Source organism: Numida meleagris, chromosome 12, assembly GCF_002078875.1.
Source record: "Numida meleagris isolate 19003 breed g44 Domestic line chromosome 12, NumMel1.0, whole genome shotgun sequence".
Classification (NCBI taxonomy): domain Eukaryota; kingdom Metazoa; phylum Chordata; class Aves; order Galliformes; family Numididae; genus Numida; species Numida meleagris.
The window spans coordinates 8,575,952-8,592,698 of record NC_034420.1 but is presented as its reverse complement, the minus strand read 5'-3'; the positions used below and the strand labels follow the sequence as shown (position 1 = coordinate 8,592,698).

The window sequence follows — 16,747 nt, the reverse complement described above, 5'->3', positions numbered from 1 at the left end:
ATCACTATTCCAGCCCCAACAGTCATTATACTTATTTATAATAGCAAGTGTCATTGCTTCTGCAATTCATGCTGTCTGTTTTTGATTACGGCGTGTCGCTGCCTTTTGTAAGGATTTCAGAATTTCCTGTATGGTAATGAATACCATCCCACCGAACAAGTTAACAGCGTGTTCAGAAGGAAAAAATGTTATGTCCCTGTGCATAACAATGAAACAAAGCAAGCCATAACTGCTATTTATCTGGACTTGATTTAAGGAGGTAACAAAGTATACACGATGACCCCCGAGCACAAAGCAGAATTTATATTTCTGAAGTTATTCCTTGGCAAAGGACTGATTTGATCCATTCCCAGAGCGCAGGGCTCAGCTGACAGAGCCACGGCAGCTCTCCATGTCAGCTCTGCCCTGCCACGTGCCTCCCCGGCCTGCCATCCCACGCACAAGCATCACTCCATCTAACACAACTGCTGCAACTTCTGCTCAGTCCACACTGCGCGTTGCTATATGTGTCCTCCATGATCTCCTATCAAAACCACGGTTTACGCTCCATTCAAAGCAGTCACATCATTTCTCTAGTTAAACCCTTCTGGGATCAGGCAATGGGAAGCTCATGGAGGAGAGGCTCTCGAGCGAGCACTCACTGCTTCCTGCAGACCTCGGCCGTCATTTTGTTCCTGCTTTAGAGCTACCCGAGAAGTGTGGGTGCAGGCAGCAGTGTGCTCCTCCAGCACGCCAGCAGACCCCAGCTGAGCGCCGGCTAACTACTGCATATTTGAAACAACAGAAATGTTAAACATGGCACAAGAACATTCCATATAAAGCAGAGGATTCGTTTTATTTCCCGGTATGAGAAATTTCAGACCAGATTTCCCAAAACCACAACTCCTTTTAAAAAAGAAATGCCATCAACATGTGGCAGCATTGTTTCTCTCTCCTCATACAGTTTCGTTTCTTTTAAAGACATTTCTTTTCAAGTGCAGTCAAACAGAACAGGAATGAACGGCTGCAGACAAACCTCTGGGATACAGCGTTCCTACAGAGCGAGTAAAGTGCACAGGGAAGCTGGCTACGTTCCCGTAAAAACTTTAGAAACTTTAATCATACCTGAAGTTAACAGGTAAAAAACGTACAGTACTGAAGAGGAGTTAGATTAGGCACACTGTTAGATAGCAAAGTAGGAAAAATAGAGGGCTTTCAACAAGCCATTTGAAGCACAACACATGCGTTAAGGCATTAATGCAGGACTGGTATCCAACCAGATATGTTAAGGGCATCTTTGGATCTGTGGAGGTTTTTCATCTGAAGGAAATCTCTTCTTTACCTGCAAAGCAAAAGGTAATTGAATTATTCACTTCCACGGAGGTGATTTACTAGTTGAAGACCTGGTTGCTGCGTTATCCACAACTACATGCGTCCCACAAATGCACTAAAAATTAGCAAGAACTGTAGGTAATTTATGGGGTTTGGAGATGAATCTTTACTTCCTTGCTTTCTTCATGCTTTAATTTCCGAAGTTACTGCATGTAGTTTTGGTTACACTATAAGCTGGCAGAGCTACTATGCTGCTAGAGAGGTTTAAATATGTCTGCTGTAAGAGCATCCAGTCACCTAGATGATAGACCTTCTTGCACTTGCATAAAGGCAGCTCCTGGTCTGAGAATACAGACTGCTGTTATTATTTCAGAATAACAGCAGGCATTACATCTCATTGATTACAAGGAAAGAGGCTATAGCCCATATTTAGCACAGCCAAAGAAGTCTGCGTGTTGTTACATACTGCTCCCAAGCCACAAACAGGGTTGTACAGACCGTCATCTCATACATCATCATCATCTAAATTAGAGGGTTACTGACCACAGAGAAAGACCAAACAAGTCAGCATCTGTAGGTGCTCCTCTCTAGGACGTGGTAAGCATCCCACAAGTATTTTTCAGCCTGTTCTATTGGGAAAACGAAACTGGACTGCTTATACTTATCTTCCTTTTTAAGCACAGTCTCTCGTAGTTAGCATTTCATTCTCTTTAACTCCAACCTGCCCATACTAATCCATCCACAACTCAGCTGAAAGAGAGATTGGAGACAGGAAAGAATACAGCGTGTGCAACGCGAATGCTGCAAAAGCACGCCTTAGAAGCCAAAAATAATTGGACAAAACCAGAAATGGTGGGTGCATTTACGGAGTGCTGTGCAGTGTCAGAGGTAACGCAGCTCCTTCAGATGTAATCTAACTGACAGCTCCTGTCTAGTGAGAAACTCAGCCGGAGCCTTTAAGTGCATCAGCACACAGCAGTGCCAGGCGCTGCAGCCCCTCCTTGCAGCGAGGCTCAGCCAGCACTGCACGAGTAACTCCAATACAACCATGGAGCACTGCATCAACAGCAGTAGCTTATTTCTACCTCAAGGCAAGAAAGAACACGGTATCTAACCATGGAGCATCACTGTATGCTTCTTCTCGTTTTGTTTTTTTCCGTTAAGCATTCTTTTTCCCAATTAAATGAGCTTTCATTTTATTCTCAAATTAAGTCAACGAAACCATACATCTAAGATGAAAACAAACTACTTCATATCACACAACAAGTGCTACGTACAACTTGATTTCTCCATTAGAAAGTCTAAAAATCTCAGCTCCTCTCATCACTGTTTTGTCCACCCCAGGCTGCATTAGTTCCCTCTCTTCCTCAGTGCAAACATACTCCAGCTCTCTGGGAAACACTTCTCTCAGAGGGCTGAGAGCAGAGCAGGGTAAGCCCCCATCCTCTTTGCAGACATTTAGTCTACAGACACTGTAACCCAACTCCCGTTCGCTTTTGCTGGTAGCAACACACAGTTCATCTATCAGCCAGATAAGCCCACGTTTAAAATCCAAGGCACCTACTCGTTCAGATAACTACAGTTCAATTTCAGGTCTCAAGGAACCGTGGGATTCAGGGATCTGTGTGCCCAGTACCAGAATAGATTGCTCCCTGCTTCTCCTAACTAACTTTGTGTTAACACACACAAGCAGTGGAAATGCACCTGGGAAACTCAGTTGGACTGATGTTCCTAAACAGAGCCTCTGCCCGAAGCAGGACCAGGTCTACCTTTGGCTTCTGCTTGCTGCTTAAAAAAAGATGCAAACATACACACATGCCACAGTCTGACAATGCCACAGCTCAGATGACCCTACTTTGAAGCTGCGGAGCTTTGCTTCAGGGTAGATTTACAGAATGCTCTACAGCCAGCATTTAACTGAACTATAAAGTCAATTGTCATTTGTCTGCTGCTGCAAACAGAAGTTAAAGCAATAAGAGCAAAGGAGCAAGCAATTAAACTGTAAAAGCAGGAAAAAAACCCACAGAAACAAGACAGGTAAAAAAAGCTAAGCGTGCTGAATTACTTAGTGTTACCAGTGTAAGAACTAAAACCATGGGTCCTTCTTTCCACAACTAAACCTTTGTTTGAACATTTAGTTCTAAATGCTGCCCGTACTGAGATAATATCCGAAGTCATCGTGCTGCTTTTAATACAGAACAGGTCACGCCAGGAGAGGCCTAAAGAAACGCCACAGTGGCCTTCCAGCAGCGCTACCAGCAGGCTCATCCGTGATTCAAGCCGCTCAGATTGCCATGAGAAATAAAAGAGCCACCTGCAGGTTGGGTGCTAGCGCTCTGCATCGCCAGGAGACCGAGAAGCACTGCTGCAATGCTCACCCAAACCTCCCCGCTGAACAAAGGACACTGCACTCTGCCTTGGGAACCGGTTCTTGGATGAGCTGCTGGTAGGCTGGGAGAGGGGCTTCATTAGCAAAGATGAGGAAATCCACTTTCGCTAGCTGTTCATAGATCAGCGAGTGCTTCCCTCCCAGTTATTTTTTGGCGGGGCGAAGAAATGTAGCGTCTTCCCTACACGCACCTGTTTACTGAAAGCAGCGCTCCATGACACGACAGCAGAGGCAGTAACTGCACAAGAATTCAGCCCGAGCTTTCCACAGCGTCCGGCCAAAATTAACAGCCAACATTTGTTTGGTTGCAGTCACTAGAAAGAGAGGTCACTCCTCCCCAAGACCCCAGCAATTCTGAACCCCCTGCTTGCACTGCTGTTCAGCCACTGAACACAGCAAATGCATCAACACATCTGACCATACTCACCTAGTCAGTGCAGTGCAGCGCAGCCGGGGACTGCCATCCTTAAGGCCAGTGAACTTTAAGGTACCAGATGGTTTCATTGCTCAGCTGCGGCCCAAAGAGGGGGTTGAGCTGAGCCAGAATCGCAATCAGCCAACTGCAAGACAACCAAACAACCCCACATCAGCCAAAGTACACAGCTTACGGTAAAGGGAAGCCTGGGCCAAAGCACATGTACTACCAGAGGGGAAAAGACAGTATTTTGGAAGGTACAGTATCAGAGCAAAGTCGTGCTCCAGCTCATACACACACTGGATACCATCAATGAAGACCTGGTACCAAACCATTCCACACCTGATACAAGTGGTCCTGATCAGCCTGCAGCAGCATAGAACCACCTGACAGCATTTCTCCCATGTGCTTTTCCCTTTGCCAGGAAATACGTGAAACGCATGGGTTCAGAATACAGAAACATGAAAGAGTTGGCCCTTTCCTTAGAGCCTTTGAAGCATCCTTTAAAGGACAGAAAAGAGAAAACTCCTCTTTCTCATTTGCCGTTATTTTCAGTGTATTGCTTGCCCCCCCCCAGCAAGCCTGGAGCAGGAGTACTCCGAAAACACACAGGAACAAAAAATAATAATCAATCAATGTGACAACAAACCCCGATGGTCAGAGCCAGGGATCCTGTCATCAGAGCAGCTCACAAAGCAGCACCGCAGGAGCCGCGGCCACCACCCAGAGCAAGAGGAATGCAGCCTGTGGAAAACATCCAGGAAAGCTAAACAGAAATAAATACTCCACTGTTACAAGATACATTTGCTTTGTAAATATTACAAGGTTCAGAAAGAGCCGTGAATGCTTCCACGGATTTAAATCTACATTAAATACTAACTGTATAAACACATTTAGTGCACACACTGCTTCATCTATCTGCTATTTCTAGAACGCTTTGTAAGGAGGAGAAAAAGCAGAGCGGCTTTGTAATGGGAGCTGCCACAAATGTATCAGAGCGCTCAGGCAGTCATGGAAAATTCCACACAAACCTTGATGCTCTGACCAGCAAACCAAGCGCAGGTCAGCTGGGAGGCGGCTGGAACAGCCACGGGCAAGGATGCCGGCCAGACTTAAAGAAAACGCATCCATCCTCTCACGATTGACAAACATTTATTTTCTACGCTGCTTTTAGTTTTGCACAAGTTAGGACTCCTGCGAACGACGCGCGGAGCCTGCAGCAATCTATCGGCAGCGCAAGCCTTGCAATGCACAGCAGCGTTCACAGAGCAGCAGCGAGGTTCCGAAGGGAACAGGCAACAGCCGTGAGGCTGCCAGCCTTCAGGTTTGCTATTAAGGTGAAAGCAAATTAGCTCTTGAGAATCACGTGGAATTTATGTTGCAATGGTTAATTAAAGGCAGAATAAAAAGGGGTGCCAGAGCGCTGTGCCATCTGCCTGCAGCGTCCGGAGCTAACAGCAGTGGGAGGAGGACAGGAACACCGAAGCCTGTTCAAGCACATTATTCGCTTCCCCGCTGTACCGGAGGAAGGAACTCTGCGCACCAATCTCTCACCTCTCCATGCCTCCACAGATCAGCCCAGCACGGCTGTGAATTAAACGAGCTGGAAGCACATTCCAAATATCGGCACGACCCAGCTGGACAGCCACGCTCCAGGCAAGCGCTGGGCACTTTCCAGAAGCCATTTGTCGGGGCCGCGCCGGGTGCCCAAGCTCAATGGCACTACAGGTCAACAGCACACGCCTCCTCCCCGCTCTGCTGGCACCAAGGGGCTGTAAGCACAGCCAGGCACCGAGCCCCGTGGCTCCCCGGCACTCAAGATAAGCCAGGGAAAAGCTTTCCCTACATATTGCTTCAGTGACGCTGCTCGATACGGCAATTCATCGTGAGAACACAACACAAAACACAGCGTTCGAAGCGAAACAAAGCGAGCCTCGGCATGCAACATCTCATGTTCCGGAGCTGCTAAAATCAGGTATGGCATTCGAGCCACCCACAGGTCCTTCAGCTCCGCCGGATACCGGTTACAACTGCTGCTGTTAATTACCCAGCTCATACAAGGAAATTAAAGTCCCTTCTGTTCTACCAGAAAGATTTCTGAAAGGTCTTTCTGCCATAGCTGCCATCTGTCTGTGCCGCGTGTTACAAATTAAGGTCCTGTTATCTCTGTTTAAATGTCAAATTGGGCAAGCGTGTTTTAATCCTCTACGAATCAGGAGCGAACCGCATCACTTCTCAGACATCCTGTCCTCTGTCAGCAGGATATCGTGGCACTGCTTCAGGCACCGCTTTGTAAACAGCAAACTAGATTCAGACCTTAATAGCACCTTGCAAAACGGTGCAACCCAGGATTTCTGCAGCAATAACTCCATATACTTTGAGTTTTCTTCTATCAGATTCCTGAGGCTTGTCTGTTCTCCTTCAGAAGGTGCTGGGTACATCATCTGTACACAGATCTCACACATGTGGAAAACCTTTGCACAGAACAAGCAAATTAATACCACGTAATCAGTGCAGTTATTCAAAATGATCCCTTAAATCTAAACACAGAAATACACGCAGGGTGAATGTGACTCAGCTAACAGAAATTGAGTCTGATTTCTATGAGCGCAGCATGCAGCTCTTGTTCACTGCTGGTGAGAACACATAGCTAATGGTGGTGAGAAGTGGTGTTTTGCAGCTGAGCGTTTGTTCTATCAAAGAGTGTTATTTGTAGCTGCTGTTGTTTCGATGGAAATCAAGAGCAGGCATTACTTTTGGAGCAACCTATGTATAACTGGTGTTATACTCGGGTATAATTATCGACAGCTTAGTAAGACCTTGCCGCTTCTCTTTTTTCAGGGAGTAACTGAAGGGGAAAAGAAACACAACCCACAGGATGAAGAAGGAAGACAGAGGAGCCCCCACCCACTGGCAGGTAAAAGCAGACTGATAATCCCTCATCAATCACGCTGATGGCACGAGATGTGTAACAAATCTGCTCCAGTGCAAAAATCACCGAACTGACCAGTGAAATGCTTCAGGAGCTCCGTGACAAATTCCACACCATAACCCACAGCATCCTGAGGTCGCCACGCGGCCCCGACTTCACAGACACCACCCACCCTCAAAGAACAAGGACAAAAAAGCTTAAAACAAATCCTAAACTCAGAGGATTTTGGAAGAGCAGGTCGCTATTGCTGTTAAAACACAGTGAAGGAAAAACCTCAGTGAGAAACAAACCTAAACACCAGCAAAGAAAGCACTCCCCCGTGCACCGCCAGCAAAATCCTGCGGCTCCCTGAAAACAAGCAGCCAGGCGCCCACACTTACATGAGCTTTGGGACCTGGCACAAGACGAGCTTGCTGAATAACTGGCATGCAGGGTAGGGAGGCCTTCCCAGCCTATATAAAGCCTGAATATCACATAACGAACGTAAATCAAACGTCCACGTGGCTGCAGGCAACCCAGCACTTCCCCTGGAACATGCCACAAAAAATCCAGAGGAAGAAGTCCGTGTTCTCCCGCAGACTCCGGGCACAGCTGGCTCAGCTCTTGGCAAATGCACGCTATGAGGAGCTCCCTGTAAGTCATTCTGCATGTCTATTCATTTTCACACAGAGAAAGCAGGCAGCCTCAGAACACACTGGTCACACTTAAACAGAAATTAGTAATATATCAAAGTATCACAAGCGTGACAAATTATTCGGCATATCAGATATAAAAGTTCCTACCCGCTGTGCTACCAGAGTTTGAAAGCATCCAAAGAAAGAACACAGAGCAGCAAAACTCCCCAGTAGGCTTAAATTAGTGTCACCTCAGAGATCAATGTCAGGGTGTCAAGAACGAAAAAGGCAAGAAGCCATCGCCCTGCTGTGAATCACCAGCTCTGCAACTGGTGCCTGAGCCGGTCAGGCCGTCTGCTGGAAAGCAGAAGCACCGCATCAACGCGGAGCGCTGCTCAACGCGCCACAGGGCACCAGCAAGGATTCCCTTTTATTTGAATGCAGTCTCCATCACCATGAAAACATTTCCTGCAGCAGGACTGGAGGTCTTTAGAACGGAGAGTGCTGGCAGGTGTCAAAGAACAGCGTATGTCTACACCTGACTAACGTGCTCAGGTTTCCTCCTAAATTTTGTGCAAAGGAAACATGCCTTGAGTAAGAGGCAAAGCGTTGGTTATACTTACAACAGGTAGCAGCAAACGGCACACGTCACCAGCATTGTGTTGATAACACTGCAGAAGGAAGGAAAGGCACAGCTGGTTAGGTCTCATGTTATGACTGACCACAAGATACATAGGAAGAACCACCAGGAACGGGTTCTACTTTGATCACATGCAACTGACTCAACAGCAGCGCTCTCAATTCTCCCAGCTGAGTGAGCTGCAGCAGCCAGGGCTGGGCAGAGCTGGCATGGCCTGGCCAGGCAGAAGTACAGCAGGAGTAAAACCTTATGCAGTAAGTGTCCTTGCCCCATCTCACAGCCATCTGCACCAGTGAGTTATTGAAGCTGGATTTTCTGATGCCAACAGTAAACTGTTTTCTCCATGTGCAAAACTTTGCTTACAGAATAATTTAATCTTATAAGTTTGTTCTGCTTTTTTTTGTTTTTTTTTTGGTAAACAAAATAACATCTCAAAGGCCCCTTGGATTTACCTGCAGGAACAGCACTTCCTTTCTTGCTGAAAGAAAACAAAGACAGAAACCACCACGAAGGTGAGAGGAAGGAACAGCCGAGCAGCTCAGCTCCTGAGGCTGACAGAGGTGAATCTGCAGCCTTGCACACAAATGATCTTGATCTGGGAGGGAAGTGAATGAGATTTTCTAATACTGAGGGGCCTGTGCAGCCTTTGGAACTTAGCAGGAAAATGGAGGTTTTTTCTTTTTCCTTCTAAAAAGGGATTTCCCTCTACATATTTGCCCCTGAACTGAGTAGCAACACCTCTTGCTAGGACAGCAATGTTCAGATCTCTTGTGACATAGTCTGAAAGAATTCTCACATATTACCTATTGACAACCTACTGGTCTGCTTCCAAACAGAGCCTCCAGGGCTGCACAGCCTGCACGGAGCTCCAGGAGCAGCCCTCTGTGGGCAGTGCCACGGACAGGAGACACTGCCTGGAAACTTGAACCCAGGCAACGCAAAGCCACAGGCCAGTTAAGATCTACATTGACTTCTGCTAGCAAATGAACCAGCCTGATCCAGCGCAGCTTGTTGGGAGTGTTTCTGGTTGGATTTTCTTCTCTAATACGAAAAGTTACCAGCTTATCCAGTGTTACTATGGCATCAGGAGACAGCAATGCTCTAGGCACGTTTGTTAAACGATCAAATTTGGGAAGAACTGGAGATCATCTGCTGCAGTCCCTTCCCTACTTTCCAATGCTTCCGGACGCATCTAGGAGATGCTTCAAAGACATTCCTGAGAACAGAGAAGTTTCCAGGCACTAAACCCACTTCAGGTGCGAAAGAGGCAGCAAACGGCCGAGCCGAAGGGCCGGGGCTGAGGAAAGATCCTTCAGGTTTAGGTAAACAGCGGAGAGAAAGTGACGTTAGTACCTGCAGAGCGGAGGATTGTCAGAGAGAGGAAGCGACAAGAAGCCATGGCGTCCTAGGGAAAAGAGAGGGACAGAACGCGGCTGCTTCTGCCGGAGCCGCCCGGCCGCCGAGGGAGCGGTGTCCCCGCCCGGCGCTGCGCTCTGAGGCCCCGCGGTGCGGGGCTGCACCCAGCAGCTCCTGCAGCTTCCCCCCAGGGCGAGCTCGGCGCTGCGGGCCGGGAAAGCCAAGGTCAGGAGCGTGAGGGAAGAGGAAGTCGCGCCCGCAGGGCCGCCCGGGCCCCGCTCCGGCCCCGCTCCCCGCTCCCCGCCGTGCGGCGCGAGGCGGCGGCCCGGGCCCGGCGCCGCAGGAGAGCGGCGGCGACCACGAGAAGCGCGGGGCCGGAGCCCCACGGGCCGCTAAGGGCGCGGCCGGGCCCGCGACCGCGGTTACGGGAATAGGGGAGAAGGGCCCCGCCGCCCGCCGGCCACTCACCCGCGGTTGGGCCCCTTGGGCACGAGCCACGGCAGGACGCCGCCGACCACCCCCCAGAAAACGGTCATGACGATGATGGGCACCGTCAGGCCACCGTACGCCATGGCGGGGCTGCGGCGGAGCTGCGGGCGGTGCCCCCTCCCGGCGTCGCCAAGCGGCGCCCCGCCCCTCCCCGTCGGCCAATCAGCGGCCTCTACGTCACCAGAGCGCGCGGTGCGGGGCGGGGCGGTGGCGCGGTGCGGGAGGCGCTGCTGGCGGGAGCTGGCTCGGAGCGGCCTCGGGAAATGCGCTAAAGCACGAATCCCGAGTTGCTTCCTGAGAAGGACGCCTCAACTCGGGGTTAAAAGTAAATACCTCATGGAGCAGCATGCCTGCACGCGGGAGCAGCGAGGGATAAAAGCCTCTGGTCGGTCCCACGTAAAAGAAACGACATTCACAGCCGGCGCGTTAAAGCGGGCACGGCGCTGCCGCTTCGGAAAGCCTTCAGACAGCAGTGCGGCCGGTGCCCGCTCCCGCAGCTCAGCCCGCCCTGCTCAGGCAGCGGCTGGATTCCTTCTGGTGGCGGTCGGAAAGCACCCGCGGATCTCAGCCGATGGCAGAGCAGCAGCTCTCAGCCGCGCTCACAGAGCTGACGCCTCGCCCCCTCCCAGCACAGCGTTAGCAGCAGCGCCGAGCACTTCGCCCCTTCCCTTTCCCGAAGCGCAGCCCCGCAGCCCTCCTTGTGGCACCGCTGGAAGGGACCGGGATGCTGAGCAGCAAATCCAGTGCCAGTGGTGGGGCACAACGTGCCCAGCCGACTCCTAAAACGTCACCATTTGCTCTCAAAGTCCTGTGGCAGCTGGATAAAAATGTAACTTAGGAGGATTACATAAAATGATGCACGGCCAGGAACAGCCATCTTCAACTGCAAGGTAAAATGTGAAATATATGCAGTATGCAGAACTAACACGTTCATTTTAAAGCGTGGGCATTTCTGAGTGAGCGTTAGACACCAGATGAAAGACAGGCACATCCACTGATGTAGGTTTTCAGGACTGCACCACCCCTATTACACTCTAACTTTAGCTAAGTCACACTGTCACGTGGATAGTCTGTTTTCTCCCACGTCAGAAAGGCTGACAGAGCTTTTGGCTCAGTGCATTTTTGAGATAGCCATCTTTAAAACAGGAGAAAGTATTTCAACGCTGACCAAACATACTGCACCGAAACTTCCTAAAGGAGAAGACACACGACAACGGGTTGAATTTTAGCAGTTCTTTAATGGTGTCAAATAGAAAACCATCTACTCTTGCATCTTTTCGATTGTTTCTTCCTTGTATTTGCCCTTCTCCTTGCCAACCTGGCGAGACTTTGCTTTACGCTCCAAGATCTTCTTGCGATCTTTGTCCAGCTTTAGCCTTGTGATCACCACCTGCAGAAAGGGAAAGAACGCAGCCTCTTCAGCGTTAAAACGACAGAACCCGACAGCAGCAACAGCGCGGCAACGGGCTGCCCAGTTCTGCTGGAGAAGAATGAGGGGACTGAACTGCCCACAGGTCTCACAACTTCGCCAGGTACAGTCAGAGAATCAGAATATAAGCACGGTGGCTTACATGCCCAGCCACAACGCTTTAATCAACTGAAGAGCTGCCAAATTTCTACCCAGCTCCAAAGTAATTACTTTGGAGTAAGTCTGATTTCATTATTTCATCAGATCACTCGCCACTATACCAGGTGCTGCTCGATCATGGTGGATAATGTATCAGCATACAGCTGATGCCTGCTCCCAGCACCACAAGGAGCACAACGGACCATGAGGACATGAGGAAACACCCCAAGCTGCGGCGGGGGGGTTTAAGACTGGCAATCAGGACCCATTTCCCCACGCAGAGAAGGGTCAGGCATTGCAGCAGGCTGCACAGGGAGCTGGTGGAGCCACCCCTCCTGGGGGTATTTAAGGGATGTGGGGTATGGTTTAGTTGTGGACTTGATTTTAAGGGTCTCTTCCAACCCAAATGAATCTAAGTCTATTTTAATTTGTCCATGTTTTAAATAACACTAAATTTTGGAGCGCTGGAAAACCAGCACACTGCTGCTGCTCACGGTCACATCACCACAATACTGCTCGGAATCACCAGCCCATCCAGCTTAACTCAGTGAGCAACAGACTTCGCACATCTCTGACTCACACAAGGGCATCACCTTCAAGAACGGGACCTGCTAATGGACAGCTGAAGGTGGACAGCTGATTATCAGGTTAGTAACAGGGACAGACAGGATAATTAGTGCAAACCATTTGCTACTAGCTCCTTAATGACAGTTTGTAACAAAACTGATTTTCAGCCCCTGGACACCCTTCAGTTTTTTCTCTACCCATGGAACTGGCAAAGAAATAGAAACTTTGTATTACTGAAAGGAACCAGCAATCCATATAGGCTCCGGTACAGCTGCATGCTCCTGCTCAGTTCCCTAGCACAGTAAGCTCTCAGGAATTAACTCCCATTAATTCCTACCTACCTCACCCCTCTGCAAGTTTGTAACGACACACTGCCCTTGCATTAATAACCAGAATCTTCATATAAAGCTTGTTCAAAATCCAATTTCCAGTGCAGCAGAGCATTCACAGAATTGAAGGAGCAGCACAAACCTCAATTTTATCCACTGCTATTTACCACAGAAGTAATATCCAATTATATGTACCCTGGCTCCATCACAATGTCACCTTGTACCTCAAATGTTATTACTGTACACAAACGACTGCTGTTTTGGAATCATTCTGTTCTGCCACTAAGAAACAACCATTTAAATCAGAAAACTTACCACAACCAGCACTTCAGTATACACGCCCACACAACAGGTCTGAAGCATGCTAATTTCATCTGCTTCAAACCAGGTTTTTGGCTGGTTTTTCTGCTTACTTCGAAATGATTTGCTGTTATGGTCTAAACAGGCTTTGCCGGGTTTTCACTAACTCTCAACACTGTAAACATTGCAGGATGGCTGGGCTGAGGCCAATGGGATGAAGTTCACCAAGAACAAGTGCTGGGTCCTGCACCTTGGCCACAACCACCCCAAGCAGCGCCACGGGCTCGGGGCAGTGGCTGGAGGGCTGTGTGGAAGGAATAGACCTAAGGGTGTTGGTCAGTGCTTGGCTGAACATGTGCCAGCAGCGTACCCAGGTGGCCAAGGCGGCCGATGGCATCCTGGCTTGTATCAGAAACAGTGCAGCCAGCAGGAGCAGGGAGGTGCTTGTTCCCCTGTATTCAGCTCTGGTGAGGCCGCACCTTTGGTGCTGTGTTCAGTTTTGGGCCTCTCACTACAAGAAAGACATGGAGGCCTTGGAACGTGTCCTGAGAAGGGCAATGAAGCTGTGGGGTCTGGAGCACAGGGCTTATGTGGAGCAGCTGAGGGAGCTGAGATTGTTTAGAGAGGCTCAGGGGAGACCTTACTGCTCTCTACAACTGCCTGAAGGAGGTTCTGGCAAGGTGGGGGCTGGCCTCTGCTCCTTTGTAACTAGCGACAGGATGAGAGCGAATGGCCTCAAGTCGCGGCAGGGGAGGTTCAGGTTGTGTACAATGACAAATTTCTTCTCAGGAAGAGTGGCGGGGCATTGGGACAGGCTGCCCAGGGAGGTGACTGAGTCACTGTCAGATGTGATTGAGATCTGTCCAGACGTGGCACTGAGAGATATGGTCAGGGGGGACATATTGGCAACAGGTGCACATTTGGACTAGATGATCTTAAAGCTCTTTTCCAAACTTGGTGATTCCATGAAATCACTCCAAGCTGAAACCGGATTCAGACAAGATTAGTGCACAAACGTTGCAATAACAAATCACCATTCTGAGCATCTGTTTAAACATTTCAAACACTTCCTAAATCAGTGCAAACGCCATATAGCAATGATGAAGGATTGCTCTAAATGATCCATTCTCTAAACAATCAATTTAAAAAACTACCCATGCTTTGGGAACTCCAACCTCTTCCAAAAAGTATTGCTGGAACGTTCCAGTTTGTGACGATTTCTCCACCAAATAAGCCTCAGAAAGCTCCTGGTTGCAGCCATTACTTCCCTGCTAGCACGACATCTAAAACATCCTTGTTTATTATTAACGCGCATCCTAAACAATCTCAATCCATTACTCCACGTGCAGTAACGAGGTTCTACTCATGCAAGTTTCTTCATTTGCCAGCAAGGTCTCTTAACGCCCTGCAGAGCTCACTTTACACACCGTACCTTGCTGGGGTGGATTCCCACGTGGACAGTTGTGCCGTTGGCCTTCTCACGCTGAACGCGCTCGATGTAGATGACGTACTTTTTCCTGTACACCTGGACCACTTTGCCGATCTGCTGCCCTTTGTAATGTCCCCGGACAACCTAACCAAGGAGACACAACGTATTCCTTCCGTGTACATCCAAAACACTGCTGGAGCAATTAATTACCACACCTTCAGGAACACAATACAATTATCCCAACAGAAAACCACAACTGCACAGGTTGAAATGCAAACTCTAATTGTGTCAGAAAGAGATATATTATTGGACAATTTAAGTGATCGTGGAAAATGAAACAGATCAGAACTGTACTTTTTCCTCATTTAGCCTGCAGTAAACTCTAATCAAATGACTTCAGATCTTTTCAACCAGGAAGATAAAGAGTTTTTCATCTTAATTTCTCCACTATCATAGTATTTTAAAACAAAAAGCCACTTAACTTGAACTGCTTTCTCAACTGATCTTTCCCATATCACAAGTAGCAAACAGTCTATACATAATTTTTTTCTTTTGTGCTTTATTGTTCAAAGTCTTTAACCCAGCGTGATAGTCAATGCATGTAGCAGAAGTCCTGCTGCTGCCAGCAATTTGGGTTTCTCTTATCTTCCAGCTCACTGATGTGAGGTCAAGAAACACTCAACAGGACAAATCTATGACTGCATCAATTACGGTTCTTACAACGGTTGTGATAAAAGTTCTACGATCAACTTAAACCGGTCATAAAAACCAAAATATGATTAAAACCTATCACGCAACAGACTTAAAAGAAAGACAGCAGAGCTACCTGGACTTCATCATCCTTTCGGATGGGCATAGAGCGCACGTTGTATTTCTGCCGCAGCTCCTTGGAGAGCGGGGAGGACATTATTTTTCTCCGAATGTGAGAGGGGGCATTGAAGTGCCGCTTGCGGTTCTTGCTGCGGTCTGAGGTCACGAACGGATTGAACTTCATTTTGGCTGCGGGAAGAAAAGCAGCAGTTCGAGAGACTTGTAACTCCTGCTTATCATCTGGGCACGCAAAGTAAGCCGAAAATTAAAAATGCATTTTAATGGAGTTTAATGCTTTTATTCTAATTCCCAATTTGTATACCTGTACAATTTAGATTTCAAGGAAGGTTTAAGCCTTCCACGAGTGACCATGACTCTGTGGATTGACAAAGGTGCTGTGTGCATATGAGACCATTTTTTGTAATGCAAAGCTCCCTGTAGTCGCAAGTGAGGACACCTGACCGACTACCATTAATTTCACGCTGTTTTACACCTACTTCATTTAAGAAGTGAACGCTTATTTCAGACTTACACTGACATGATGCTCACAAAGCTTAGGGATCTCCAACAGCGTGTAATACCAGGCCTTGCAGCACGTAACAGAGCACACGTGGTCTTCTCCAACTCTTAACGGCCAGTGTTGGCCTGTGACAGCTACACACAACTGACACAGGTAGCGCCAGGTGCTTCTGCCCAGCCACACCAGCTAGGCTGCACAGCACGCTGCGACACACTGCAAACCTAAGACCAGAGGCAGCTGCCCACACTACATTAAGGCAATCACCCATTAGCAGAGACGTGTCGGAGGAACGTGAGATCCGTTCAGAGTCTGCAACCCAAACCGGCACCTGAGCGCAGTTCGGCCTGGCTGCAGGCCGGGGTCGTGCCGGGTCCGCCCGCAGCCTCCGGTCGGAAGCCCGCAGGGGCCTTACCCCGGGGCGGTAAGCGCGGCCCAGCCCATTCCCCGCACCAGCAGCACCCGGGAAGGCTCGGTCCGCCCGGAGGCAGCAATAAGGCCCGAGGCGACCGAGCCCTCTCCCGTCCTCTTCCCGCTTCCTCGATCGGGCCCCACAGGGGCCGCCGCGGAGCCCCCACCACGCCTCAGGCACCGGGGAATAGCTCGGGGCCGCCCCGCGCAGGATGGCGACGGATTGGAAAGAATCGGCCCGGGCGCAAAAACCTCACCCGCTGCTGCCTTCGCGACGGTCGCCCGGAAAGAGGAGGACAAATCACTTCCGCTTCCGCAAGTGGCCGCCGGGCCCGAGCTCGGAGCCGGAGCCAGCTGCGCCCCCTCGCGGCCGGAGGTCAACTGTGCAGGGGGTGGGGCTGCTGGTACCCGGCCGGCCGCTGCGCGGTCCCAGGCGGCATGACCTTGCGGTACACAGCCGGGCATCCTGCTGGAAACCACTCGGGTTCAAATTTTTCAGCCCAGCCCCTACTGCGGTAACTGTGTGCACTGTCACTACCACCACCGCCTTCACCCAGCGTACCTGCACGCACTGCCTGAATTCCCGACAGATACTGCGCCATTACTTTGCTGCTGTTCTTCCTGGGCACAAGTTAATTTATTTTCAAAGAAATTATCTCACGGCAGAAGGT

The 16,747-nt window shown here is 49.4% G+C and overlaps 2 protein-coding genes across 2 annotated transcripts; both read right to left on the bottom strand.

The window, feature by feature from the left end:
* On the bottom strand, positions 810-10,288 carry ATP6V0E1 (ATPase H+ transporting V0 subunit e1). The gene is made up of 4 exons (XM_021410455.1): positions 10,126-10,288; positions 8,285-8,332; positions 4,128-4,260; positions 810-1,321 (listed from the first exon to the last, which is right to left on the bottom strand). Exons 1-3 carry the CDS (start codon positions 10,227-10,229, stop codon positions 4,167-4,169), a joined length of 246 nt encoding a protein of 81 aa, XP_021266130.1. The 5' UTR covers positions 10,230-10,288; the 3' UTR covers positions 810-1,321; positions 4,128-4,166.
* On the bottom strand, positions 11,365-16,470 carry RPL26L1 (ribosomal protein L26 like 1). Its single transcript, XM_021410454.1, has 4 exons — positions 16,334-16,470; positions 15,165-15,337; positions 14,342-14,482; positions 11,365-11,536 (listed from the first exon to the last, which is right to left on the bottom strand). Exons 2-4 carry the CDS (start codon positions 15,330-15,332, stop codon positions 11,408-11,410), a joined length of 438 nt encoding a protein of 145 aa, XP_021266129.1. The 5' UTR covers positions 15,333-15,337; positions 16,334-16,470; the 3' UTR covers positions 11,365-11,407.

What these genes read in the sequence shown, in the direction of transcription:
- ATP6V0E1 (XM_021410455.1), bottom strand. Translation starts at nt 10,229, where the DNA reads ATGGCGTACGGTGGCCTGACGGTGCCCATCATCGTCATGACCGTTTTC. An exon ending in CCCAAGGGGCCCAACCGCGG is followed by an intron (nt 8,333 to 10,125) that starts GTGAGTGGCCGG and finishes TTCCTTCTGCAG; the next exon opens with TGTTATCAACACAATGCTGG. An exon ending in GCCGTTTGCTGCTACCTGTT is followed by an intron (nt 4,261 to 8,284) that starts GTAAGTATAACC and finishes GTTGTCTTGCAG; the next exon opens with TTGGCTGATTGCGATTCTGG.
- RPL26L1 (XM_021410454.1), bottom strand. Translation starts at nt 15,332, where the DNA reads ATGAAGTTCAATCCGTTCGTGACCTCAGACCGCAGCAAGAACCGCAAG. An exon ending in GAAAGGATGATGAAGTCCAG is followed by an intron (nt 14,483 to 15,164) that starts GTAGCTCTGCTG and finishes CTCCTTGGTTAG; the next exon opens with GTTGTCCGGGGACATTACAA. An exon ending in TGGGAATCCACCCCAGCAAG is followed by an intron (nt 11,537 to 14,341) that starts GTACGGTGTGTA and finishes CCCTTTCTGCAG; the next exon opens with GTGGTGATCACAAGGCTAAA.